The sequence below is a fragment of the Terrapene carolina genome, unplaced genomic scaffold (genome assembly GCF_002925995.2).
Source record: "Terrapene carolina triunguis isolate 2854851 unplaced genomic scaffold, T_m_triunguis-2.0 Scaffold131, whole genome shotgun sequence".
In the NCBI taxonomy this organism is placed as follows: Eukaryota; Metazoa; Chordata; order Testudines; family Emydidae; genus Terrapene; species Terrapene triunguis.
This window is the reverse complement of record NW_020664482.1, coordinates 14,546,725-14,574,711: the sequence shown is the minus strand read 5'-3', so window position 1 is coordinate 14,574,711 and position 27,987 is coordinate 14,546,725. Positions and strand designations below refer to the sequence as shown.

At 40.2% G+C, this 27,987-nt stretch overlaps 1 protein-coding gene across 1 annotated transcript in view; it reads left to right on the top strand.

Annotated features, from left to right (window-relative positions):
* Positions 1-27,987, top strand: part of TENM1 (teneurin transmembrane protein 1) — a 383,458-nt gene that overhangs the window by 175,746 nt on the left and 179,725 nt on the right. Inside the window, exons 4-5 of the mRNA XM_029911855.1 lie at positions 3,690-3,928; positions 22,821-22,973. Coding sequence (XP_029767715.1) covers positions 3,690-3,928; positions 22,821-22,973 — 392 coding nt within the window. The remainder of the gene's footprint in view (positions 1-3,689; positions 3,929-22,820; positions 22,974-27,987) is intronic.

Below are 27,987 nucleotides of genomic sequence, written 5' to 3'. Positions count from 1 at the left end.
GCATACATTCAAGAGGTAGAGTAAAAGTGTACATTTCAGGGCAGGGATTGGCAGTTACAAAATTCTGTCTGCTGTGGGCCACTGGCACAAGAGTCAGATGGGACCAGGAAAGGGATTCAAGCATTGTGCTTTACCTAGCACTCACATTTATACATCAGGTACAGCAACATATAGAGGTTGTACAGGACTTAGGCTGCTACTGCAGGTATGCTCCCCCAAAGCATGTAAAAGAACATCATAATAAATAGATGTGTAAATCCCATTAACTGCTTATCATTTTTCATTAACTTACAGTACATTTTTGTTTGAGCTTCACCCTCCTGGATTTGTGTGCAGTTCCTCTGTGATTTGAACCTGAGGCTGAGAAATTTTAGTTGAGTGCAAGAAAAGTTAGATGGGCCACAGGAAATTGTTTTATTTGCTACAAGGGAAAAAAGTTTTCCGAGTTCATTTTTTATACAGTGAAATAATTACTGAGCAGTGACTATCTTCCTTTGTTTCTTGGAATTATCCGTGTAATATTATTAAATGATTTATATCTTACAAACAGATTATGTCTTATATTGCATTTTTGAGTGAGAGAACATTATCTCTGTTTTACAGGGTTTTTTTACACTTTTGCATGACCATTTAAAACTTTCCTATTTACTTTCAGATGGTTCCATCAGTCATGCTTATAATTTTTCTCAATTTCCTTACATTCTGAGTCTTAAAAATTTCTTGCCTTTACTATTAGAAGGTGATACATACCAAGCTGTATTTACATATAAAGCCTTGAACTACAGTTGTTAACATTTTTCTCTGTACATAGAGCCCAATTTTATAGAATTGATAGAAACATTTTAGTATGTCCTAAAGTCCTTTGGGGGAAGCAGTGTACTTAGACAGATGAGTAGTCATTTAAGTTTATGAGACCATAGATACGGTCTAGCATTGCAAATTTGTCTTTATGCTTCCGCTGTTTTTCAGATAATATGAAAACGTGTTTATGCACTCATTATACTCCCCCCAAAATGGAAGGCATAAACTGTTACAATTTATAACATTTTCTTGATAGTACATCATTGGTAGATCACTTTTAAGGTAGCATTATATTCTAATCTTAGTTGTATAATAATAAACTAGAGATACATAAACTCTCCTAACTGCAAATATAGACCTCTATCTATCTTAAGGGATGTGAGTTGAATTTAGCTCAAATGTACTTTAATTCAAATACTGTTCTTGTATTAATACAAAATATATTCTGTACATTGAAATATTTTACCATCAAGCTATGGACCAACATTTTAAAATCCTTTTATAAGAGAATGAAATTATGCTGGCTATTGATTACTAGACCATTACAGCCTTAATAATAGCTTTCAGTTCAGCATTTCCTTGCCTTTTCCTCTGATCTTTTTGAACTATGTACCATATAGCGCAATCAATATTGCATATATTAGATCATTTACGTTAACTCTCAAAAATCCAATAGGTCTCCATTTTTAAAGGAAATAACAATTTCGTCTCATTGTGTCCAAAAATTGTAAACCAATTAAAGAAATATTGACTTGGGAAAACAAACAAGAATTTATTATATCCTTTTTCCTTATTTCACATTGTGGTCCCGATCCTGCTCCCATAGAAGTGAGTGGGAGTTTTGCTGGCCCTCGGCTGTGGAATTCCCTTCCACCAGAAATCAGGATGACCACGTATCTTGCCACCTACCAAGCGAAAAGTAAGACCCACATCTTTGCAAAAGCCTTTTCACCATAACAACCTAAAAGAATGGCCTGGCATCATTACCCTAAAGATAAGTGAAAGAAATATTCCACCCAAAATAATTATGCACAGTCTAATATGAGGGAAGGAGAAGAATATAGTCCTACAGGTGGTTTGATGTCTTATGTAATGTTATTGGTACACAGAGACTGCAGTGGTGTGATGCCTATGTAGGCAAATGCAGGATCTCATAAGTAAGGCTCCTACTCTAGACCAGAACAAATTTCCTGATATATTGCTGAAGGATCCAATCCAAAGCCAGATGAAATCTTTTCATTGACTTCAGTGGGCCTTGGATGAGACCCTTGATAAAAAGCTAAGTCTTAATTTAAACTTGAAATCCCTAAACAGACCATTAAAAATAGTATACGAAATGTAGGAATGGAGCTATCTGATTTTTCTCTGACGTGACTAGCGAAGTGTTAAGTCCTAAAATGTATGTGCTGTTTTCTATGCAATGTAAACCGTAGAAATATGGATAAATTCTCTTTAGGTGATATATAACATTCTTTAATCTACACAAATCAGTATCTTATTGTATTCAGTATATTCAGAGAATTACTATCTATTAAGAAAGGTGGTGCATAAAGGCCAAACTCAAAATATTTGTTATGAAATTATATGCAGAACATATTGTGAAATGTCAGTGCATAATAAAGAAATCCGAAATGTGTGCGAATAGGCTGAGCAGAAAAGTAACATGAGATGCTCATATGTAAGCACCAAATTCTGTAACCCTTATTCATGTTAAACAGTGCCTATGCATGTAAGTAATCCCACTGAAGATTTACATGAGTAAATGCTACTCAATACAAGTGAGGGTTTCAGAATCTGGCTTTGTGGATCATCAAAAGATCCCCTAATGTGGATGACAAAAAATTTTAATGTGAGAATTTATATTCTGATTTAATTACTCTTCTATAGAAGAGATTTGAGTACAAAGGCCTTTAAAAAGTTAAACTGTTCTACCCTTTATTTTGTATGATCTAGCATCTTTGAGAATTGTAACCTTTCCTTTAAAATCCTACAATGGAAATGTTGAATATTATACTCATTGCCCCATTGTACATTTTATTATACCTTTGTCATGAACATATATTTACCATGTCCTTAAGGTCAAATGTGCTTGTTGCAATATAATCATTTCTTAACATTCTTCATTTTAGCTACTGAGAGTACAGTTTAGAATGCATTTCCTGTGTCTTCTTTTACTAATAAATAGGGCTTCTGATTTTGGGTTTAGGCAGTAAACATCAATAGAGCACCCTAATACACAAATAAGTAAATTAAATGAATAAAAATTGGTGTTTACCCAGTAATCACTAGAAAAATACTGGAAATGGTTACTTGTATCTAAAGTCTTGTCTACATGGACCAGTAATGCAGATTACGGAGGTTTGCTTTCTAAAGCGCATCAACATGTTGCACTGTGTAGAACCCTGCTGGTAAGCACTAAAGCTTCCCTAGTGAGCTTTAATGTAGTGCTGTTTGAAACAGAACTACATTAAAGTGCACTAGGGAACATTACAAAGAGATCGCTCATTACAGTATCTACTTCTGTAATGACTAATATATATAATAGACATTACTCACGACAGTATATATAAAGAAAGATCCCTAAACCCCCCTCCACCCTGATTTTTAGACATGTACATAAAACGCAAAATAAATCTCAAAAAATGAAATTAATAAACCCCCCAAAACAGAAGCCCTCCTAATAAATGGCTGAGAAAATCAGAATGTGGCAAAAGACTGTACTTCAGACTCAGAAAACAGAGAGTACTCCCGTGCATGCATCTTCTGTCTTTTTTGTATATCTTTGTAGGAACCACAGCATTTATCACATAATGTTTATGCAGTTGATTTCCCTATTTTAGAGGATGAATTCAGTTTTTACAACATGATTCTTTGTCTTCTTTTCATAGGCATTTCCTATTTAAACATGGATCTGGTTCTTCAGCTATCTTCAGTGCAGCCAGTCAGAACTATCCTTTAACATCCAATACGGTTTACTCTCCACCTCCTAGGCCACTTCCTAGAAGTACATTTTCTAGACCTGCCTTCACTTTTAACAAACCTTACAGGTGCTGCAACTGGAAGTGCACTGCTTTGAGTGCTACAGCTATTACAGTTACTCTGGCACTGTTGTTAGCCTATGTTATTGGTAAGCCTTTTATTTCCTTTCTTTACCCTTTCTGTTCAATTACTATACTTGCTTTCACCTTAATATAAATATCATGTTTTACTAATAACATTTGCAGGGGAGTGCTTCATAAATCCCAGAAAGCAAAATACAACCTAGGCCAGGGATTGAAAATAACATGGAACTCTAATTAACTCATATTCTGTTAACCACAAATACTGCCTATTAAAAAAAAGAAATATTATTCAAGACAGCATGTTTACACTAGTTGAGGACTCCCACTGGTTTTAATTGCTGTCATTGACTATTTTCCCTTAAATTAAAAGTTGGTCTGATTTTCACACTGAGTTATAACTTTTGCTGCTACTTCTATTACTTTTAAATAATGTTGATAAAGAACTTTCAATCGGATTTTGCCTTGCTAGCAACATTTAGTTTCTCTGATGTGATCACAAATTAAAACACTGATATTGTCTCCTTAATCTCAGTTTCTTTGACTAGATTTGCAGCTATCTTTAAATATACTTAATATTTGTACCATATTTTCTTTATAAGATATATTTTGCTGTTGCTATATTGAATTTATGTTTGATAAAAAAAAATGTTGCACAGATTGAAATGCACTCTTAATTCATTTTAGGCTCATTTTTGCTTAGTAAATAACTCTGCAGTTTTGTTATTACAATGCACTGACAGAATTAATCAAAATGGCTAAACTCTCCTTCCTCCTTTTGGAAGAAGAATATTGTAATTGGGCTTGGAGTCACTGTGATTAAAAATCATACTCACTTGACAGCAAATCTTATTGACTTTCTAGGTGACATTTTAGTTTCACTGAACATTAATTTCCACATTTGGATGGTTTTGTAGTCTAAAATTTGAGTTTTATAAAATATATGAATTCTAAAACATATGACTGTAATATTCTCCAAACAAATGGAATTGTTTTGTAGATTTGTGTATACACTCACACATACGCACATACTATTATTTCTTAGTTTATATAGTGATCACTTCATAAGCAAGCAAGAGTTGAAGTATCCAATACATATTTATGCCTTGAGTATGAATACTAAAAATGAAAGAGAGGGCACCATTTAGCAAAAAAGTATTCAGAGATGTTTAGATATACCAGATATCTGCAATACCGCCAAGCATGGCAGGGTCTACATATAGTTTTGCATAGTCATTGGACATACTCCCTTCAGAATCAATAATTACGGGAATCATACCGCAGTACAGATTGGCATTATCTCTTAAAGTGCTACCATCCAAAAAAAATCAAGTGACTTAGCCCTGGTCTACACTACAAAATTAAGTCGACATAATGCAGCTTATGTCAGCTTAACTATGTCAGTGTACATATTACAGCCTTGTGCCCTACTACACTGACATAATAACTCCACCTCCACAAGATGGGTAGGGCTAATGTCGGTGTAGTTAGGCCAACGCAGTGTCCATGTAGACACCGTGTTACCAATCCGCTGTTGGCTGCCATTCTTGTCAATTTCTGACAAGAACTGACAAGAAAGCGCTCCCCACTCCCAGCTGGGCTGCTGCCCACTGCCCAGCTCTCCACTCCACTGCACTGAGGCTCCCGGCTCCCCACTCCCAGCGGAGATCAGGGAGGTGAGAGCCAGGCCGCTGCCCTGCTCCCAGTGGAGAGAAGGGAACGGAGGTGGCGGGCAGCCAGCGGGGAGCCTGTGGGGCAGCCAGGCTCCTTGTGGGGAGCTGCAAGCGGACCCGAGAGCCTAGGCTCTCAGCTCCCCACACTGCCCCACTTAGCTCGGTGGAAGCGCTCCCGATGAGGACATGCACCACCGACCGAAAGAGGATAGTGTGGCATGAACCACTGCTGCAGTAATTACTGCGGTGGCTGTAAGTCGACCTAATATTGGTCAACTTAGGTTTTTAGTGTAAACATGCCCTCAGGGGTTATGGGGTAAGAAGCCTTTTTGCTTCTCGTTTTTATTTCAAATTTTGTCTAAGTTAATAATGACAAAGTCATTACTTTTTGGTTGGTGCTCAGTGGCTTACATGATGAGTTTGTTTTCAGTCCTGTTTCTAGTAAACAGATTCCATTTTACAAAAATCTCTGTCACCAATGATATTGTCTTTGTCAATCTCTGCAGCAAATTCTTTCAGTGAAGGGACATAGAGGCTGAACTGCCCTCTTATATCTACCTAAAAGGGGTACGTTAGTGGGGCAATGTGGTTTGCATAGCTGCTGTTTTGCCTTGTACTGTTTCCTATGATCTGTAGCTGTTTTGTGACTAAATAGTGGACTTCAGTTTCAAGTATCAAAAAATATATCCCAAGAATTCTTTTTTGTGTCTTTTCCCTCATTTTTGTTGGGTTTTTTGCATTTGATTGATTAAATATTTTCAATAAAAAATGTAAGTAATATATTTTTCTTGCTGGACCCTGAGAGAGATGAAAAACATCACACTGGTGTATAGAGTGAGAGTATACAGTACACGGTAATTAAAACAGTGCTGCCATGTAAGTTTGATATTGATGAAGATCTTGCTGTTCTGCAGTACTAATTTTGTCTAAGAAACATTGAAGAGCCCAAGGTCCCTACCTCCAACATAAACACGTTTTTTACAGTTTTACAAAATAATGTTTTGAATATAAAACCTGTCTGTACAATAGTAATATGAGGGGGTATATTCTAAAGATGTGCCAAAAACTTCACTGCTGTTGAATCTATTGAAAAGATATGGGAAAACCCATGTTTGTGAAAAATAAAAATGTTGCTTAGAATTTTCAAAGTGCATTATGGGGTTTGGGTCCCCGAATCCCATTGAATTTCAAAGTGATTTCGGTGCCTAACTCCCTTCAGTGTAATTGAAAATCCTACACATTGATGTTTTCCACTGTCTTTCCACCAAACACAAAACTCTCTGAGTTATTTTATGCCACCACCACCTGAATCCTATCTTGCTCTTTTGGAGCTGTAGTTGGTTGAGTGAAGTGTCCTGCAGCAGCTATCTAGCCAACGTCTCCCAAGGCAGAGTTGTATCATAACTAAACAGCCATTGGAACTGCTTTCAGTTTTCCAATTGAAAATTACACATGCAAGACTCATTTATATGTATTGGAGTGAGCAGTAGCCTGGCATCTTGTATGCACAAAGCTTCAATAAGCATGTTGTGTGTGGAAAACTTAAATGGGAGTTGGCACAATCACTGTTCCAGTCTGAGAATAATATATACCAACATTTCTCAAATAGGGGGTCATGATCCATAGGCAAGATGCAAAAGTGTGGCCAGAGGAGGCATAGCAAAGAGACTAAAATGGCTAATGGCTGCTAAGACCCAGAAGGAACAAGCTAAGGAGAGGGAAGGAGGAGTAGTTCTTCCTACTTTCTCCTGTCTCTGCCTCCCCATTGCTGCTGCGGTTTGTCAGTCTTCCAACCCTCCCTTCCAGCGTTTAAAGATAATGAGGTGTCTCCTCCTCACAGCTTCTCACTATCTTTAAGCAATGCTTCCCTGAGGCAGAGAACACTGTGAGTGGATTGATAGGAAGAGGAGGAAAGGAGACAAAGTACCTTCCCTAACTGTCTCTCAGCACCCTTACTCAGCAACACACAGCATCAGCTCTCACTCAGAAGAAGGTACCCCCATCCAGCATGCACCATCTGCCCTCAACCAAAACCAGCAGTGTTATCTTCTTGTGATCCCAGTTCCCCCATCCCACAATATACTCCTCTCAAGAAGCTCCGTTTAACAAATGCAGCAGCATTCTGTATTAACCAAAGTTTCTGACACCTGATTCAATGTGTAGCCCCATTAATTGCTCATTGAAGTAATCTAGCCAACAGGTGACAAAGACCTAGATGCTATTAGCAACAGAAGGAAAGTTTTGACTTTCTAGTTTAAGGCAGATGGGAAAGTGGGCTTGGCCACTGCTGGTATGTGATTGTTTAAAAGCAGCTGAGTGTGTAATAAGCTGCCCTTATTGTCAACTTGTGTAACAATTGGAGGGCATATTAGACTCATAGACTTTAAGGTCAGAAGGGACCAATATGGTCATCTAGTCTGACCTCCTGCATGATGCAGGCCACAAAAGCTGACCCACCCACTTTCCCTTAACTCAGCTGTTGAAGTCTCCAGATCGTGATTTAAAGACTTCAAGTCGCAGAGAATCCTCCAGCTTGCGACCCCTGCCCCATGCTGCGGAGGAAGGGGAAAAACCTCCAGGGCCTCTGCCAATCCACCCTGGAGGAAAGTCCATACATATTAGGAAAGTCCATAGATTTTATTTCAACCTCATCTGGTTGCTTTCCTTATCCCACCAATACCATCTCACTTCATCCCTCATCCTGCCACTGGGCAAAGTGCTCAACCACCTTTACTGGAGATTTGAGCTGGATGTCATCAGTACGCTGATGGGTACCATAAGTCCTGCCTCCTTATTAGCCCTTCTAATGTATTGAACAAAGGATGGGATAAGCCCCACAGAACCCCACAAGTGCCTTAAGTGGACATCTATATTTATCATAGTCCTCCCAACAATGTCTGTGATAGAACATTGCCTTCTAATTGTGTGAGAAATATGTATTTCTTTAATAGATATTAAATATTCTGTAGGAAGGATAGTAGAGAATAATTTCTCTTTAAATGTAAAAAAATCATTTTTTAGACTTGAAAATGTGTGTTAAATTGGGAAATTTCCCAAGTTGCATCTATCTTTTTGTTTATCCAGGAAAGTGTTTTAGTTCTAAAAGTTCTGTAGTAAATGCAGATACTTGTTAACTGGGGTATTCAGATTTAATATTCACCATGGCCATATCTGGCAGATTAAATATTTAAATATGTTCAGAGTCTGCTATTATGAGTCAGGTTCCTTAATTCTTTTCCTTTGTTAGGGATGAATAATAGCATATAAACTATTTTGAAAGTTCACTCGTTCACTAGGGTTTCATATTTGCATATCTTTTCATGCCAAGAATTTAAATGTTCATGTTTTAAATAAGAGTAGGTGAATGTATGAAAAGATTTTGTAATCATACTCTGTGAAATACTCTACAATTAAAATTCACTCAGCAAATCTTTTCCTTTCACTCACTGTGATTCACATTGGGTTGAATCCTTACTCAAGGGAAGTTTTGTTAAAGTCTGGGGCAGTTTTGCCGGAGTAAGAACTACATGCTTGGGTCCAAACTGTGTAGCGGTATCACTATACTATGCATACAGAACCTGTTCCTACTCCCAATAAAGTCATTAGGAAAACTCCCATTGACTTCAGTGTTGCAGGATCAAATACTAGATAGAGCACCGGTCTGAGACTCAGGAGACCTGGATTCTGTTTCTAGCACAGGCATCCTAGGTGACCTTGAGCAAGTTACTTTATCTCCCTGCGCTTCAGTTTCCCCATCTGTAAAATGGGGATAATGAGACTGACCACCTTCTTAAAGCACTTTGAGATGTACTGATGAAAAGTGCTATATAAGCGTCAGGTGTTGGTGGTGTTAATGTTGTTATTACTACTACTTCTATTATGAAGGATAAGGGGAAACTTGCAAATGACAAAATCAAACTGTCCTTCTATTATAATAGAAGTTGCCGTGCGGGAAGCTGTGATATCAGGCCAAATGAATGTAGATACTTTGTTGATATGTAAGCCTGCTCTTATGCATATCATTCAGCAACTTAGTGTGCTGTTGAAACTGTTTTTCCTGTTGTTAGACCTAAAAGCTATATATCACAATTTCAGATGGACCCAAAACTAATCCCCAGATCAGAACAACCCCCATTCATAGTGGGTGTTGGAAATCCAAATCTGATTCCAGCTCCTATAATTGTAATTAGCCAAGCCAAAAATTTGGCTCCAAACACCCTGAATTGTGGTTTACTTCTCTCTAATCAAAATATGAAATATTTTCCTTATAACTAGCTAGATCCATTTTTGTTCTTTTAGACTCTCTGTACCAATGGGAACACCATAGGGAAAGTCTGAAAGCTTTAGCTGAAAGCATCCACTTGTTCTATGTTTTTCTGTAGTTTTTGAACTACCAGTCAGTAAGAAGTTTTTACTACATTTTGTCTACTTTCTCATTTCTAATCTATAAACCACTGCACATACTCTTTTGCTGTTACCACTGATGTAAATGCATCTCATACAGAGATCAAGGGGAGTATGGAAGTGGTTGTTTGAAAAGCAGCACAGACTGATTTTTTGACAATCGATAGTCAGTGTTCAGTCTACCAAATCTCCTGAACTGCAGAATTTACGTTTTAGCTTTAGCAGCGTGAGCTCCTATGAATATGTTGCAAACTCATAATAATTGTTGCAGAGAGCTCAGAAAATGCTGATTGCATACAGAGGGTATTTGGTGTGTGTTGTTTCCAACTGAATCAAAGCATATATATGTTTACTTTTCTTCTATCCTCTCATATATGTTTTGGCAATCAATGCATTGGTGTCAATCTTTGTAGCAGGGCGCTGCAGGGCCCTCTTGGTTTCTACCCTGCTGTGCTGACAAAGTCACTACGCGACCCTGGGATTCAGTAACCCCAGTGCCGTTTATTTACAGGTTGTGCTCCCACTACCTTTTTACCATACACCGCTTGGGTTCTAGTGTCTGCACCCAGGAGGGAAGAGCTATCGCTCTGCTTCCACTCCCTCGCTCCTCCTTTTCCCCTGGCTTCCTTCCGCCCAGCCTTTTATATAACCCCTGGCTAATTGGGCAGGCAACTGTCTCCCATTCCCCAATTAGGCACAGGTTTTCTCTAGCCAGCTCCAGTGTACTTCCCTTAATGGGAGCTGGCGTGACAGAGGGCTGAGTCAGCAGTTCTTGCCCAGCACCGTGTCACAGTCTTGAACACAATTACTTGAATTTACTAATTAGCCAGTTGAAGAAGGCAATAAGACACGAATGTATGCAACACACCAGAAGAAGGGTTAATGCATTTTATCAGTGTTTGAGAAGGGCAATACAGGCAGCAGCTTCTCTCGTGATTCTTGAGAGTCTGATCGAGCTTTTGAGTAGTTAACAGTTTACTAAATTGACAACAGGATGAAAGACTGAATAGAGAAAACAAGTTATACATTAACCAATGTGTCCATATGTAAGATGGCAATGTGAAATCAACCAAATCCGCCTCTTAATGCTGATACCATCTACAGCACATGTAAATAACTTGTATTTTATAGGGTTGTCCATGTCTCTACATGGCTAAAATTGGTATATGTTCTTTTCCAACTTTACTGGATTAGGCAATTTAAAATTTGAGGAAAATGGATTGCCAAACATTTCATACAATAAATGCCACATACGTTATGGATGCATAGCTAGAGATAATCCTTCTGAGATATACACTTCATGAATTGTTCTACAAATGGGTGAATCTCAAGATGTCAGCAAAATAGCAAATCATTTGGGTCCTTGTTATGCTTTAGTTTGTTTTAAGACTTAAGAAGGCTATAATCAGCATCAGTAAACACTGAGTCTGTTGCAGGGTGAATATTTGCCCAGTTTTACCTTCACTCATTAATCTTACTTTTTCCCCGCAACTGAAAAGATGTCTGAGATACATTATTAAAGATATTAATATTTTTCTTTCCTCTAATGTTGTTGTGTTCTTTTAGAAAGGGATGAATCTATATAAAATGTAGTACCTACTAAAAAGCCAGTATAACTGATTGTGGGTGGAGAATTGGAGAGATGAAATATGACAAGATTAGTTTTTTCCTGGGAAGAAACAGTATATAGAGAAATAAAGATACAGGCCCCGATGCCACTGATTTATGGGGCTATGTGTGTGCAGGGTTTAACAGGATAACTCGCAGGATCAGAAATATAGGTAGTTTTTAGGTTTTTTTAAATCTCTAAACACAGTACAGAAAAAAAACAAAGCAAACACCTTGACCAAATACATCAAGACAACTTTCATAGAAGAACTTAAATCTCAACAGTGCAAAAGTGCTAACAGTCCCTTCTCAGACATTTAACAGTCTCCAACACAGCTTCATGCATAAGTATATAGGGAATGAGAGAAAAATGATACGGCAATTTCCTGCAATATCCTTGAAAAACCTTATTGTATTAAATTTTTGTGTTACTATGGGCCGGAATTGTATGTAATCTCTTGGAGGGGCGGGGGGAGGAGATGTGACCGATGCACGAATTAGGAGTTCAAAAGATTATTTTGAAAATATGCCAGACAGGTATCGATTTATGGGACAATAAATGTTAACTGGATTTCCTGAGTATTCCCTAGGAAGAGGCTTCCGTTTGAGGAGAGATTAAATAAGACTGGGACTTTTCAGCTTGGAAAAGAGGCAACTAAAGGGGGATATGATAATGGTCTATAAAATCATGAGTGGTATAGAGAAAGTAAATAAGGAAGTGTTGTTTACTCCTTCTCATAATACAAGAACAAGGGGCCACCAAATGAAATTAATAGGTTGCAGGTTTCAAACAAACACAAGAAAGTATTTTTTCATGCAACGCATTGTCAACCTCTGGAACTCCTTGCCAGCGAGTGTTGTGAAGGCCAGTACTATAACAGGGTTCAAAAGGGAGCTAGATAGATTCATGGAAGATAGGTCCATCAATGGCTATTAGCCAGGATGGGCAGGAATGGTGTCCCTAGCCTCTGTTTGCCAGAAGCTGGGATTGGGTGACAGGGCATGGATCACTTGATGATCACTTGACCTATCTGTTCATTCCCTTTGGGGCACCTGCCATTGGCCACTGTCAGAGGACAGGATACTGGGCTTGATGGACCTTTGGTCTGACCCAGTATGGCCGTTCTTATGTTCTTAAGAGGTTAATGCAAATTAACCAACTATTATCTGGTTATGCAAATACCCAGCCTTTTCAAGCTAGTCCTGAGGAGAGGGTTATCATCTGCTGATTACCTATTAAAGAAGGCCAAGATCAAAGGCCTGAGCTGTATTTAAAAAAATAAAAAGGACTGATCTACCTAAGGCCTTGTCTACACTGCCACTTTACAGCACTGCAACTTTCTCGCTCGGGGTGTGAAAAAACACACCCCTGAGCACTGCAAATTTCAGCGCTGTAAAGTGGCAGTGTAGACAGTGCACCATTGTGAGCCGCACTGTTAGCTACTCCCCTCGTGTGCCGCGACCATACAGCCAAGTTAAAGCACGTTGCTAGTGAAGACATGCCCTAACTTTCATTCTGGATCTAAGATGGTTATGAACTTGTAACCTTGAGGAAAACTCAGCTATGGGTTTTGAAGGACTAGAACCTTCCAGAGCCCTAGGTTGGCATTGAGGTGACCTCTAGTAAGCTTTTTAGCATGCATGTAGGTTTTTATTTTCTAATATGTTTTCTCTGTAATGTTTTACCTAAAGAAGAAATGAGCCCTTGAGGGATGTTGGAGGAGGAATACAGGTACAGTTACCCCAAAATTATGACAAATACATTTTATAAATCTCTAGAATTTATTGAAAGATCTTAACCATGTATAACAATAATAATAATGTGATCTTAAGCTCTTCTGTCTTGAGTTGTAATATAGAAAAGGGTGAGTTCTAGTTTTCCCTTGATGTATATGTCCTGATTTGTACACTTGTCACTGGTCTATATGGAATAAATCAGCACCTATCACCAGTATAATTTGGGGTGTAGGAAAGAAACAGATCTCTTGACAGGTTTGGGGGACTTTAAATGACAAGACCATTGTTTGAAAGCATGTTTGTGACATGTTAGAAGTAGTCCTGATGGACTTGGTTAGTGGGTATAATACAGATAAGGCAGATCTGTAACTAGGCATTTTAGCGCCCGGGGTGAGCAAGCATATTTGCCCCCTACTGGGTTTTTTTAGATAATCTGAATTAGGATATTATAGAGTAATGAGAGTGCATTTATTTTTGCATATCAGTACAGTACGTAGACGATAAAAGTTACTGTATGATTCTTTTAAGTGTCGCATTAATTTCACACAATCCTTTAATATCCTTATAGTATCCTCCTATATAACCTTTAAACTCATTGACAGGCACTGAAAAAAACATGGACTGAAAATAATCGTACCATAAATATGGATATTGCAATGACTTAATGGCATGAAACTTATTCGGAAAGACATAAAATTGCATTTCTGTTTTTTATATATATATATATATATATATATAAAAGTGATACTGGTGGTTTTCCATCACCCCACAGTGAGACTGTAGCTGGAATAAACAGCCACCTCTTTCAATGACACATCGGAGAATAAAAGGGACTCAAGAGTAAACAAAGAATGAATTTACCAGGGAGGTGCATTATCTAGCAATCGAATTACCAACATAGCATCTGACTCTGTAGAAGCAGAAGCCACCCTTTCTCTGGCCTTTATATGAGGGAGACAGCCATTTTGCGGGGGAAAGGATGTAAGATTTCTGTTTTTTACCTTTTTGCATAGTGATTTTAGTTTTCTAAGAAGAATATTGATTATTGTTTGCTTGCTGGTACAATATTATAGTTGGCTTATACCTGATAATTTTTCCTGTGGAATCCTGCCAAGCATATTGTGATAATACCCCTTTAAAGGGGAAGGATTATATTAGCATGGCTTGTTTGTATAAGGCCACTGTGGGAAGTATCATTGAGTGGGGGAAGCTATGCTGTGACAGCTGATAAGAGGCATGATGCATCCTGCATCTTGGAAGGGGGTTAGACTAGATGACTCTTGCGGTCCCTTCTAACTGTATGGTTCTGTGACATTTGACTTCTGGCCAGGCGAGGCCCCTCACACCTAAGTGTGGAGACAGAAGAAAGTATATGGTTGTGATTGTGAAATCAGATTATGCTGTGCTTGTCAGTTGGCCCTGACAGTGTCAGTTCCCTGATGTGTGAGTGCACCTTGCTGGAGTTAATGGAGCATTATAACAGTGGATCAGAGGGAGGTTCCTTATTCTATTCTCTGTAATACCGATTGAATCAGGATGGGGCAGCAACAAGTAAGGCTGGGTCATAGTAACAGGAAAACACAGCTAAAGGAGGGAGCAGGGTGTGGTTTACCATTACAGAGTGTTGACTAAAAAGGCATGTTTTACTTTACTTTCTTTGGTTCTGCTGTTGCTTCCCCTACTGTAAATCACAAGCAGCCCCTCCAAACTAGAACTCACCCTTTTCTATATTACAACTATATTCTTTCTTGTCTGAACACTTCCTCCTAATCATGGAAGCCTCTCTGCCCCTCCATGCTATTTTGTAAACAAGGCAAGTGGCTCATCCTATCGGGGTAACTGTGCCCTCTGCCCCTCCCTGTGCTGGGGCTTTGCCCTCTGCCACCATGTGGCAGTCCCTCACCCCCTTGGACTGAACCCCGGCTCCTACCCCCCCAACCCAATTTTGCTCTTTGGCCCCTCTCCTGCACCTGCTCCAGCTGTTTGACCCCCCCAAGCCAGTTTCTGCCCCCTGCTCAGACCTTCCCCACCCACCCTCAATTTGCCCCTTCCCCCCCTTTAACCCTTTTAATCCCCAGCAGAGCAGCAGCTTTAGCAGACGTTACTGAGCAATGAGCATGGTCAGTAGGAGCCAAGCAACACTCAGCTCCATGCATGCTTGCCACCCCGCCAAGGTGCTAGGGAGACTGCTCCGGATGGGGTCATTGAGCCTGTGATTGGCGGGGGGGGGGGCAGCGGGGAGAGGAATGCTGAGCACCCTGGGTTCTGGCCGGATGTTGCTGGGCCCAATCCTGCAGGGGAGTTGGGGCAGACACCGCTGGGCCCAATCCTGCGCACCGCCCCGTTTTTGCACCCCTGGCCATTCTGCGCCCTGGGTGGCTTCCCCACTCACCCTGCCTTCATTATGGCCTGGAGATAAGGAGCTAAAGGGGAATGATAAGTGCAGTTATATCAACTGGCTTTAGCACACGGAAGTCATCAGCACAAAAGTATGGTTCAGTATCTTGAATGTGTTTTGCTGTCTTTATCTCTGGCTCTGTATTGATATAGATGATATTAAAATACATTACGATTCTGTAGTGTTGTCTCTAAATACTCTGTTTTTATGATGCAGCATCTGTTGCTTAGATGAGTCTTATCATAAAACTAAAAAGTCAAGCAACAATCAGCAGTTGTGGAGGAAATTCAAATCAGATGTTAAAAATAGGGTGACACAAATCTACAAAAGAATTTTTATTAGTATAAGAACATATGGTATTAGTTTCTGTAGTTTTCCACTAAATCATTGTTTTCTTAAAGTATGATACAATCGTTTATTCTTAGCTGATTATTTGATTGTTTAATTAGGTGTCATTGGACTTCCAAAGAATAACCATTGGTCCATAGCACTTTGCATTCATAATGCCCTAGCCTTTTATCAGCATATTATCTGAGCATGCAAAGTCACTGGGCTTAGTTTTCAAAGGTGCTTAACCCATGCAGTTCCAGTGACTTCAGTGGGTGCTGCAAGTGCTCAGCCCCTCTGAAAATCGGACCCATTGTCCCTCAATGTAAGAGATATCACTTATTTCAGACACATTTACAACTCTCCCATAAAAAATACATTTGACGTTATCCCATTATTTATTACTAGAAATAGCAGACATCAGAGATGGGTGTTGGGTCGTCACATTAATATTATAGAAAATGTTGCACAAGTTCAAACACTCTGCTATTTTCCATTGTGTCTTGTCCTTTATTTCAGTCCCTTTTCACACACTGTAAAGGGCAGTAGTGCAAGTTTGGGTGTTAGCAGGTTGTAAGGTTGGGCCATGTTTTGAGAAACATATACCTCAATAACATGTTGGTAGACAATATCAATTGTGTTGCTTTCTACACCATTCAGAAAGCTCAGAGAATACAGTAGAATATACATTGTTAAACTCTTCAGGCTGGGCCACAGCTGTGCAACCTTAAATCACATTAGTGAATACTTCAGTGGGATTACTTGAGTCCAGAAGTGCTTATCTAGGTGAGTAAGGGTTTCACAGCTGGATGTCTTAGGTTTCTATTCCGTATGATTCCAGGTCTGACTAATAGATACTAGCAGAGGCTTGTCTTAGAAATTTTGGACATTTCCAGTATAGTTACAAATCCTTAGCTCTACTGAAAGAAAGAGTTGGCAAAGGCCAATCAATCATACTTCATTGTGCTGTTTGCCAAGATTGTTTATTTGTCTGTCCCTAACTCTAACAGAGGTTTCAGTTTGAAATGTGAAACCAGGTTGGTCCTTATATGACAGAATATAAGAAATGATCCCTCTTTTTAATTGTCCCAAGGTTTTTATTCCTGAGGTATAAAAATGTGTTACTTATAGAGAGGAAAATGCTTACGAGTCAAGAGGGACATAATAGCCATGTGGCACAAATCTTCATTTCAGGAAAGGTTACCAGACCAGAAACCACTATCCCTTTCTTCACCTTGATAAATCATATCCAAATGAAGAATGTAGCAGTTGTAAGGCACAGAATCTCATAACTTGATCATAGCACAATGCTACTAGCATATTACTTAGAAGATCTAATGATAGATAAGCTGTCCTCCTCCAAATAATGCAGCTTTGGCCCTGATTCTCATTTACACTGAAGCCACTTTACATCACTGGCAGTGTATGAATTACATTTATACTCACTTTGTCTCCTTTATACTGACAAAGTAGTGTGAAGAGCCTTAGGACAACTGAAAATCAGGCTTGTAATTTTAACTTTCATCTGAACACAGTCACGGATCCCCAGGATCTGTGCTACACTCCAGTTTTTGAACAGTCTCTTGGAGGAACCCCTTTAGTGTGCCAGATTTCCCAAGTGTCTCACTGCTCCTTCTGGGTAGGCCCCGCAGCCTTACTGCCTCCTAGACTGAGCTACTGGGCTCCAGCATGTCTGCTTCACACCGTGAGCTCTGCTCAGTGAGTCTAATTTAAATAGACTGCTGGTACAGAATAGACTTGTACACTCTTCAGGGACTAATCACGCCAGCCAGTATTTGCAGCAAAACCCCACACAGTGTTTTTCAAAACAAAGTAGAATGTATTACTCAAGATTACTCAAGTGGTACACAGCACTGGAAGTCCTTAGGTTAGCATAGAGAAATAATGGTCAAGCCACAGTTTACCAGCCAAGCTGTAGTGAACTCCATTTTTGGGCTCTGTCTCTCTCTGACTTCCTTCCTTAGTCAGTTCCCAAGTGAAAGAGCTCAGCTTCTTCCAGAGCCCACACTTTGGGCTGATTTCCACTAGGGGAGGTTGAAGCTGCTGCAATCGATGAAGCAGGGATCGATTTAGCGGGTCTAGTGAAGACCCGCTAAATTGATGGCAGAGCACTCTCCCATGGACCCCGGTATTCCAGCTCTCCGAGAAGAGTAAGGTAAGTCGACCAGAGAGCATCTCCCGTCGACTCAGTGCAGTGAAGACACCGGGGTAAATCGACCTAAGCTACGTCAACTTCCACTACATTATTCACATAGTTGGGGTAGCATAACTTAGGTCAACTTACCCCGGTAGTGGAGACAAGTCCTTTATTCCCTGCTGGACACTCTGTCCTTTTTTTCCAGGCAGGACCATGCTGAGTTCACAACCCCCCTGGCCGGAGCTTCCCACTGTTGAGTGTCAATAACATGAATCATTGGAGCGTGCATTGTCTCCCTGGACCCTTTGTTGACCTGGGTCAGTTTCAACCAGTCCCTTAATAACTCTACTCATTCCACCCAAACAGGGAGCTGACACATGCACTTACTTACATCTTTTAGCATAGCCTGAGAGCAAAATTAATCTTCTTCCCCACACTGGGTAGCAATGCAAAGCATAGGAGGAAACTGAGGATTCATAAAATATTGCAGAAAATTCCCACATCATCACAAACACCAATGCACATCATGACTTTATAGCATGGATGTAATTCAACATTGTAAACAGGACCAGTGTGCAATTGCAGAAAATAAATACTTTTCAAGTAGCTGGAGATTGTCTGATGAGGGGCAGAAACAATGGTCAGCTGATGAAGTCCATTCTGTCTCTTAGATCTGATAGAGGAAGCTCTAATAAGGTTTTCTAAAATAAATGAAAACAGCAGGGAAAGCAAAACAAAAGGCATTTTGTGCAGGTCGGTGATTTGGAGAGACTACACATTTGTGGGATTTTGTCCCCAAAACTTAGTCATGTGGGTTAGATAAGTGCTTATTGCAAAGGGCACTTTCTTTTTTTTTTTTGGTCATCTCTTCACTATTGAGAGTCTATTTTGCATTTGAGCCAAACCACACATTTCATATACTGCCAGACTTGCAGCACATAAGTTGACAAGCTGTGCTTACACAAAAGTTAGATACAAATAAATTAAATTAGATTATTGGCTTTATAAGCAGAAGGTATGGAATAATCTGGTTTACAAAATGAAACCTGAAAATCCCACTTTTGTATATTTCTGAGTCTTTGCCTGAGTATGCTGCAAACTTACAAGACATGAGTAACTTATCTAGAAATGTCAATTTCCGTTTGATTAAAAGTTGAGCAAAATAGATCATTCTAATTATTTGCTTTGCAGATGAAGGGCCAGAGCCTTGGCCCTGGCAGTTTTGAGTTACCTCATTGGTGCAAAACAGCCAGAAAGTTACCTTAAAGGGGCAACCAAGGATTCCCTGTGATGGAGATGCCAGAGAGTCAGCGTTGCCACTGCTCCCTGGCTTCATTTAGGTGGTATGTTGAGGACAAGGCAGAGTGTACAATGCTCCGCTGTATCCTCAGCCAGCACAGCAGTCCGATGAGACCAAATGTAGCTGACAAAATTTAGAGCAGCCATAATAGGCCCAGGATTGAGGGAGTGGAAAGCAAGCTTAGATCCACCTTTGCCCCCACAGCATCCTACACTCTCGTCAGCTCTGCCGACTGTAAACTCTGTCAAACTTAGTAGCTGGACCAAAGTCTTTAATTTAATCCTATATCGTATTATTGTAAAAATATATATATTTACATTTATCTTTTGCAAGGAGGATCTAAAATTTTAGAATGACTTAAACATGTGTTATATAAATACAATATAATTGCAATTTGTACGTTAGCATCTGACATCTGCAGTGTACTCCAAAACACTATATAAAGAGAGGATCACATTTTTACCTCAAATGTGTTTCCTGCCTCCAAATCACCTCTATAGGAGCTATGTATAAGTCTGTGGGGGAAGAATGCAGTCATACAGTGACAAAGCTAAATAATAGTGGAGGGCTGGATAAATTGGGGTTTGGCACATCAGGATTAGATCTCTGTTTTCAGATTAGATCTCTAATAAGGTAAAAAGTCAAGGAGACAGAGTAATCAGGCTGGTTGTTCCAGAGAGCAAGAGAGAAACACAAGAAGGTGTTTGTATTAACAGCAGTGAGAATGTGCAGAGAGGAAGCTAGTATTGTGCTGGCAAATGAGAGAGTGCTTCAAATGGTAACATCCTTTGCGGTGTTTTAAATCAAGTAAACACTTTCTGCATGGAGCTTCATTGTCTTCCAGAGATGTTTGAAAGAGATTTAAAAGCAAACTTTCTTGAATCCTACTTGGTAAAATTTATGTATATTTAAAATAAAATGTAATTTTTATCTGCATACTGCACCTCTATTATAGGGCAAACAGAAAGGCATTTTTGTAGAAATTATATTTAACTGAGAGAAAAAAAAATATTAATGAAAATGATAAATAAATATGTGCTACTTCCTTTAGTGAGCTCCTGAAATAGTCTTCTCTAAGATTTAATGGCTTCCGGTGTTGTGTGTAAACTGGTTATTACCAGAGTAATACCTAGATTTGAAGGTAATTTGTCAAAGAGCTATAGTTCATACACATGAACTTGATGGTTAATATAATGAAAATTGGATTTATTTTAAGATTGCCAGATAACCAGTTTCTGTAATGATAGAAGCCATTTAATTTAGTCCAAGTAGAACTTATTTTCTGTTCAAACATCCAGCCTTATACATTGTTCAACGTGAAACCTACCTAGTGGTATCACATGTAATCTCCCATAGGCTACAAGTCAGGAGTCCAAGGCTGGCAAAGGGCATCATCTATATAATGCAGTTGGTATTTTTCAGGAAGGAAACAGACTGTCAAACATACAAACAGTTCAGCTAGCTTGCCAAGCTTTGGCATGTACTACAGAAACTACAGTACTTCCCCAGCCGGAAGGGAAGACAAAGCAAACTAGGTTAATTGGTGAGAATGGCTGACAAAATGCATAATGTAGCCAAGCTAAAAAAGAAGTGGAACAAGGAAAAACATACATTGCACATTCAGCCCCCTGCCTTGTGACATACATCATATTACAGCGTATAACATGGAAATGCAATTCATGAATATAAACCTGCTACAGAACCTCACGTTATATTTATTTGTATATATTATTATAATTAATTGCCAACTCTTTGTTAATATATAATAGAACCCACAGCTTTGCTAGGATCAGGGCCCCATTATGCTGCATGCTACAGAAACACAGAGGTACAGCAAACATGGTGATCCCTGTTGATTTCATTGTATGTACTAGTGATCTATGTTGGGTTAATAAATTCCAAGGCCAGAATACAGGGTATGGTTAGTATCAATGAGGTCTTCTAGACCATAAGACTCAAATTATTATTATTCCATAGATATGTATATTGATTACATATTTTTGAGATGTAGAGCCAGATGCTGATTTCTGTGACTCCAGTATAAATCCAGAATAAGTCCATTGAGGCAAATGAACTTACTCTGAATTTACATTAATGTAAATGAGAAGTGAATAATTTTTGCAATTACACACTGAGATCAGAATCTAGCCATAAATCAGTTAAGTTTTCTTGCCCTGTCAGGTAAATGAAATGAGAATTTGGGGCATCATGTTTACTGTGGATATATGGATGGTGAGTCTTAAAAACATGGTGTAGGGATTTACAATACTTGTGCATTTAGTGTAAACTACTGTACCTTGCATTTTATTAGCTGTACAGTATTCTTGTGGCCTCGCTGGCTGAGGCCATTGTATGTCCACATTATTATTGTTAATCTTGCCTTTCAACAAAGTTTACAGACCTTTCCCACATTTCATCTTCTTGATGAGTCGTAGAGCACTGTGTTTGCATAAGAGACCTTGTCTCTCTTACATTAGCTGCAGTTATGTCAAGGTGAAATCTAATTTGTGTAGCTTCCTAATAGATACAGAAGAATATTAAGTACATTTCCTTTGTCACATCCATCACATCAGAGACATCGACAATGTCATTTATATACAGCCCAGGGGTGCACCAATCAACGGGGGGCACTGGAAGCGACTGTGACACAGAGGGAGCTTGCCTGCTAATTACCCTTTTGTGGGGTACAGCTTGTTTCCCCTGTAGATCAGTCCCATTCTACCATGGCTATGCTCCTCCACCTTTTCACACTCACTTTGAGGTGCACCTCCTGGGAATTAGGAAGGAAGAAGTCCCTGCTCTCTCTTGGCTCCAGGACTAATTGTGCCTGGCCTTTTTGTGGGATGCGTGGGAATGGGGGAGGGCGCATGCACACACTCATGTTCATGTTTAATGATTAGGCAGACACTGGCTGAAAATGATTTGGGAACATACTAGGAAGAATATCACTCAGAGCTGGGCAGCAAAAGGTGAACAGTTTTCCTTTGTGGCACTATATTAATGCAGCAAAGGAGAGAGCTCTTGGTCAGTTGAAACAGATAACACCTGCTAAAGCTTGAGAATCTATCATAGAGTATCATATTCACACAACCATTATCCTTTTTATTTCAAGCATTTCCATTAGTTGCTGAAGAAATTCATCACCTAGCTCATTGGCCTGTGTCCAAAAGAAAATGTGGAAATTAAGAAGACATTTAGTTTTAGAGTAAAGTTAGAAACTTGGAATTGTGATTTATTCCACACAGAGACAAATACTACCTGACGTTTGCAGAAACAGGTTTGCTGCATTCTTTCGTAGTCTAATCAAAGGTGCTATGATTTAGGAATAAATTAATTGGTTTTCATTTTTTTACAGCAGTACATTTATTTGGCTTAACATGGCAACTGCAGCCTGTAGAAGGACAGCTCTATGAAAACGGAGTCAGCAAAGGAAACAGGGCCACAGAGTCCATGGATACCACTTACTCGCCAATTGGAGGGAAAGTGTCTGATAAATCAGAGAAGAAAGGTAGGTGTGAGTATAGGGCAGGGAGGGAGGTTGGGAGTATTTAAACTTGAATGCAATTCAGATTACATATTTGTCGCAGTTTGGCTATTTTTAATAAAGGTTCAGTCTCCTCTGTTATAATTTTAAACCAATCAACGGGTCATATTGTGCCACTGATTTTTTTTTCCAAGCAGGGCCCCCCCATTAAAATCAATGGATGGCTCAAGGTTATTCAGAAAGTGATGCTCATGGAACAAAATATGGGCTTTCATTTTGCAAAAGCAGTGATCCGATGAAAGCCAGCTTTGGGACCTTCAATGCTCATAGCTGAGCAGGTCCCCTGTTGGTAACAACTCCCAGTGTGGGGGGTTCAGGGACGTGCTGCCATGCAAATGTCTTGATCATCAAAACCAATCTTAGGCAGAATGAAAACATTCAAGCTGTCCACTGAGAAAAAGACCCAGCTCCCCGATCTTTCTCTTCTCCAAAACACTGTGTGGAAAGGAAAGGAAAACGTGACGATTCCACTCTCGCTTGCCAACCCTCCCATCTCTCTTCACGTGGAAAGATAGAATTCCTATGCTCGTCTGACTGTGGGTGGTAGATAAAATCTCCTTCTCATGATAGTGTCACAGCAGGCGAACGAAGTAGAAAGAGGAAGGGGAAGGAGGAGAAATCAAGGAAACTGGGAGAAAAGAAATTGAGATGAAGACAAAGACCAGCCTTTAGGTGGGGGAGAAGAGCAGAATCAAATTGAGGTCTTGTCTACACAGTCCTACAGTTTGGGTTATGGGGATGTGAATAGCAGTGTGCACGAAAGTGCTGCGCTGAATTTCCCCCATGTGAATGCTGCGGGTGTGAACTAAAAGGTTCCTAGTTCGCATTACTGTAGTCCTGTTTGAAGAGAGCTACATTAAGGTGAACTAGGAACCTTTTAGTTCACACCTACAGTGTCCATGCAGCAGAGTTACGGTGCAACACTTTGATGCATGCTGCTATTCACACCCCTGTAATCCAAACTGTAGGGCAGTGTAGACATGCCCTGAGGGCTCTGGCAATGATAGGGAATTCTCTGCCTTTTGTACAAATAGAATAAGTGCCACAGTCTCCTAAATATGAAACATGATGGCCACTGTTGTAGCAATCCTTACGAAAGGATATTACATCCCAGGACAATAGGCTTACAAATCAATGTGGCAAGTAGAAAGAGATCAGAGAAGAAAAATAAGCAATTGCAGTAACACACGAGGAGGTGACAGTATTGTCATTTCCATTTTTTCTTCAGAATGGATTGATGGTGAATTGCAGTACTGTATTTGTGCCCCGATTCCATGTGGGAAAGGGCCAAGTTATGTCATACACCTTGTACTTGACTTTATTAAATCACTTTATCAATATACTTCAGATTTAACAAAAGCTTTTCTGAAACATTTGGCTTCTCAAAGGGGATTTATAGAAAGGGTTCCCTGTGCAAACAAGTTAAATTACAGCATTACTAATCAGTTAGATGTGTGAGATTATTTATGTATATGTGGGGCCACTCTATGGTAGGACATAACTGTTCTGAGTATCGTGGAACCACGCTATTCCACAGAAACGGCAAAGCTTAGAAGTGTGCAGCATCTGCACTGCTTCACAGGAGGGTGCATCAACTAGCTCCACGGCAGTGCTGAGGGGATTTAGACTGTTCTGCCACCTCTTCCCCCCGCTTCTTGTTGGGATGGGGCACTGACAGGGAATATTCCCCACACGCATGAAGACATATGGATAAAGGCTCCTTGAGCCCAGCTCTACAACTTTGGTGAACTCGCGGGTGTGCATTTCGGTCTGAATATTTTCCACTTCTAACCTTCATTTCCCATCTTTTATTTAAATAGCCATCAAACACCTTATTCACAAGGTAGGGCCAAATCCTGCTTATGCTTGTGCTAAGGAGAGGAAGGGGACGTTGGCAGCCCCTTACGCTTCAGCAGCATAACAGCTTCTCTACTTAGTGCCCATGAGTTTGCTAGAATGAGGACCTCCCTTTCAGGCTGTTCGGCGCACCAAAGTCCTAAATTAAGAGCCATAGCCAGGGCCTCAGCCAGCCAGCAGGTATACTGGGAGTGGCAGCATGCACTAACAAGAGACACACAACTTCTTTATAAGAGAGTGGTAAAGTATCCCAGGCCGCCATCTCTCCCTCCCGTTGTTTGGATGTATGAGCAGCACAGCTTGTCCTCCTTAATCTTACACACCTCCAGCAGAAAAGGGTAGTATTTTGTCTGTCAACTTCAATCCTAGAGAGATTTCACAGGAATAGATAAAACTGCCAGATATGTACAATCTCACAATTTCCCATCCCTGAGTGACATTGTGAGATGGTTTGCCACCCTTTGAGAACGTATATTTTATATTTTTATATTTAATGAAAATCAAATTTGCGAACTGGCAAAGCAGGTTTCTTTAAGGAGGCATTTTGTAACACACTGACCTGTGGCTAGGAGTTAATGTTTTGCAATGGAGCAATTTGATTAAAAACCCAGGCATTCGATTGATGCTGGTACTTGGAGATTATAACGGATTCCTGAAACATACAATCAGCATACGGGTACTTTCATGTGATAATTGGCATCTTGCTGTTCAGATTTTTACTTTCTTGAAGACAGAAGAGACTTGCAATATAAGAATCTATCTTTTGCTTTTATTGTTATGGAACAGTGAAGGATTAAAGCCAATCAGTGAAATTTGGCAGCTATTGCAAAAACTCTAAAATATTTAATAAATTAAAATAATGTAGTAATATATATTTTGTCCATGGAAAAAAATGTTAAGGTGAAAAAATGTCACTCAGGACAACTTCAGCAACTAGCATTGACATTTGGAAAGTTTATTTCATTGCATACTTCTAGAAGAAGCAAGAAAACTTAAGACAAAAATACTTTACATTCACATACTTCCTTATCTGTACAATTGTATGCCTGCTTGGTTCAAAAGAGCTTAGAAAACAATGCTGAAAGATCAGTGGTTATGTGTCTTCCTGTGAAGTAGTAATGATAGTTCAATAAGTAAGAAAACATGGACTTTCTTCAAGCATGAGTAAGGCTACGATTTAGTCATGGAAGTCACGGAATCAGCGACTTCCGTGATTTCAGCCCGCCGTGGTCAGGAGCTGCAGAGTACCCCACTGCCCACTGGGGCAGGGAGCTGCGGGGTATCCCCGCTGCCTCTGGCGGCCCCCAGAGCTCCAAGCTGCTGCGGGCGGTGGGGTACCCTCCCAGCTGCCGGCACCAGAGGGAGAACCCCCAGGTGGCGGGGGAACTCCCAGGTGGTGGGGGCCCACAGAGCTGCTAGCGGCAGGGGAACCCCCAAGGTCCTGGCCGCCGTGGGTGGTGGGGAACCTCACAGCTCCCGGCCGCAGTGGGTGGCGGGGAACCTCACAGCTCCCAGCCGCCGTGGGTGGCAGGGAACCCCCAGAGCTCCCAGCCACTATGGCTGGTGGGGAGCCCCCGAACTCCCAGCTGCCATAGGCGGTGGGGGCCCCCAGAGCTGCCAGTGGCGGAGGAACCCCCAAGCTTGTGGCCATCATGAGCCAGTGATGGGGGAACCCCTGAGCTCTGGGCCCCCGGCGCTGCGGGCGGCAAGGGTACTCTGCAGCTCTTGGCCCCTGCAGGCAAGGGAGGCACCCCACAGCTGCCCGGCCATGGAGGAACCCCCAAGCTCCCAGCTGCCATGGGCCCCTGGAGCTGCGGGCAGCGGGGGTACCCCACAGCTCCCAGCTGACACAGGAGGCGGGGGCACTCCATAGCTCCCACGGGCAGCGGGGGACCCCTAGAGCTGTAGGCGGCTCCTAGCCCCTGTGCAGCTGCTCCACTTCAAGTGGTGTGAGGACCCGCGGATCCCCATTTTGTCAGGGATATTTTTAGTAAAAGTCACGGACGGGTCACGGCTTCCATGAATTTTTCTTTTTTGCCTGTGACCTGTCCGTGACCTTTACTAAAAATATCCCTGACAAAATCTTAGCCTTAGGCATGAGGCTTGAAAGTGTTGGATTCTACAATAGCTATTTTGTGCTGTAATGATTAGCTGAGAAATATAATATTTGGAAGATATGGATACTGCCACTAAATACCATTAACAGACCATGTATTTTTTTTCACGTATGTTGCCACTGCATATGCCAACATCCATTTCTTACATGTGTAGTCATATAAAACTAACCATAATAATATATTTTCATAAAGGATGCATAAATGTTTAATCTAAACTAAGACCTCTTCAGCTGAAAGACAATGAGATGTATTGTTTCAAGACTGTCAGCACTGACACACAATTCAACCAAATCTAGTTACATCAAAAATTTTCTGTGCCTAAATCATAACATGCAGATATATTTAAAACCATGATATTATAAACCTCAAACAAAGAACATTTTTGCTTTGGGGAGAGGTAAGGCAGTTACAATATTTTTTAAAGACCATCAACTCTGACCAACAATCCCATTAACTTAAAAAACAGTATTGTGTCCTTGACCTTATAGTTATTGCTCTAAAACCTTGTAATTGAATATTTTTAATTATCACGTGTCAATATCACCAAACGTTCCTTAGTGCTTTACTTAGCCTAAGGTAACTGCTTGCAAAGAGACATTAAGATCTGATATCTCTCAAGTCCTTGAAATGGGTGAGAGGTTTTCTTTTATTATACATTAGCCAAAGAGACATTTTCTTTTATTATACAGTAGCCAAAGAGAGACTTATGTATGTTTTTCTCCTCATTTGATTCCTGATCACACTAGAAAGCTTGAGTTCATTTTCAAAACTCAAAATTCAAGAATTTGTTTGCTAGAGGAAACTGAAAAAAAAATTAGGCTGAACTCCCTCCCCCCCCCCCCAAAAAAATGGTTATAATTTAAAGTAACATATTTACTTGTAAAAGCAGCAAAGAGTCCTGTGGCACCTTATAGACTAACAGACGTATTGGAGCAGGAGCTTTCGTGGGTGAATACCCACTTCGTCACCCACGAAAGCTCATGCTCCAATACGTCTGTTAGTCT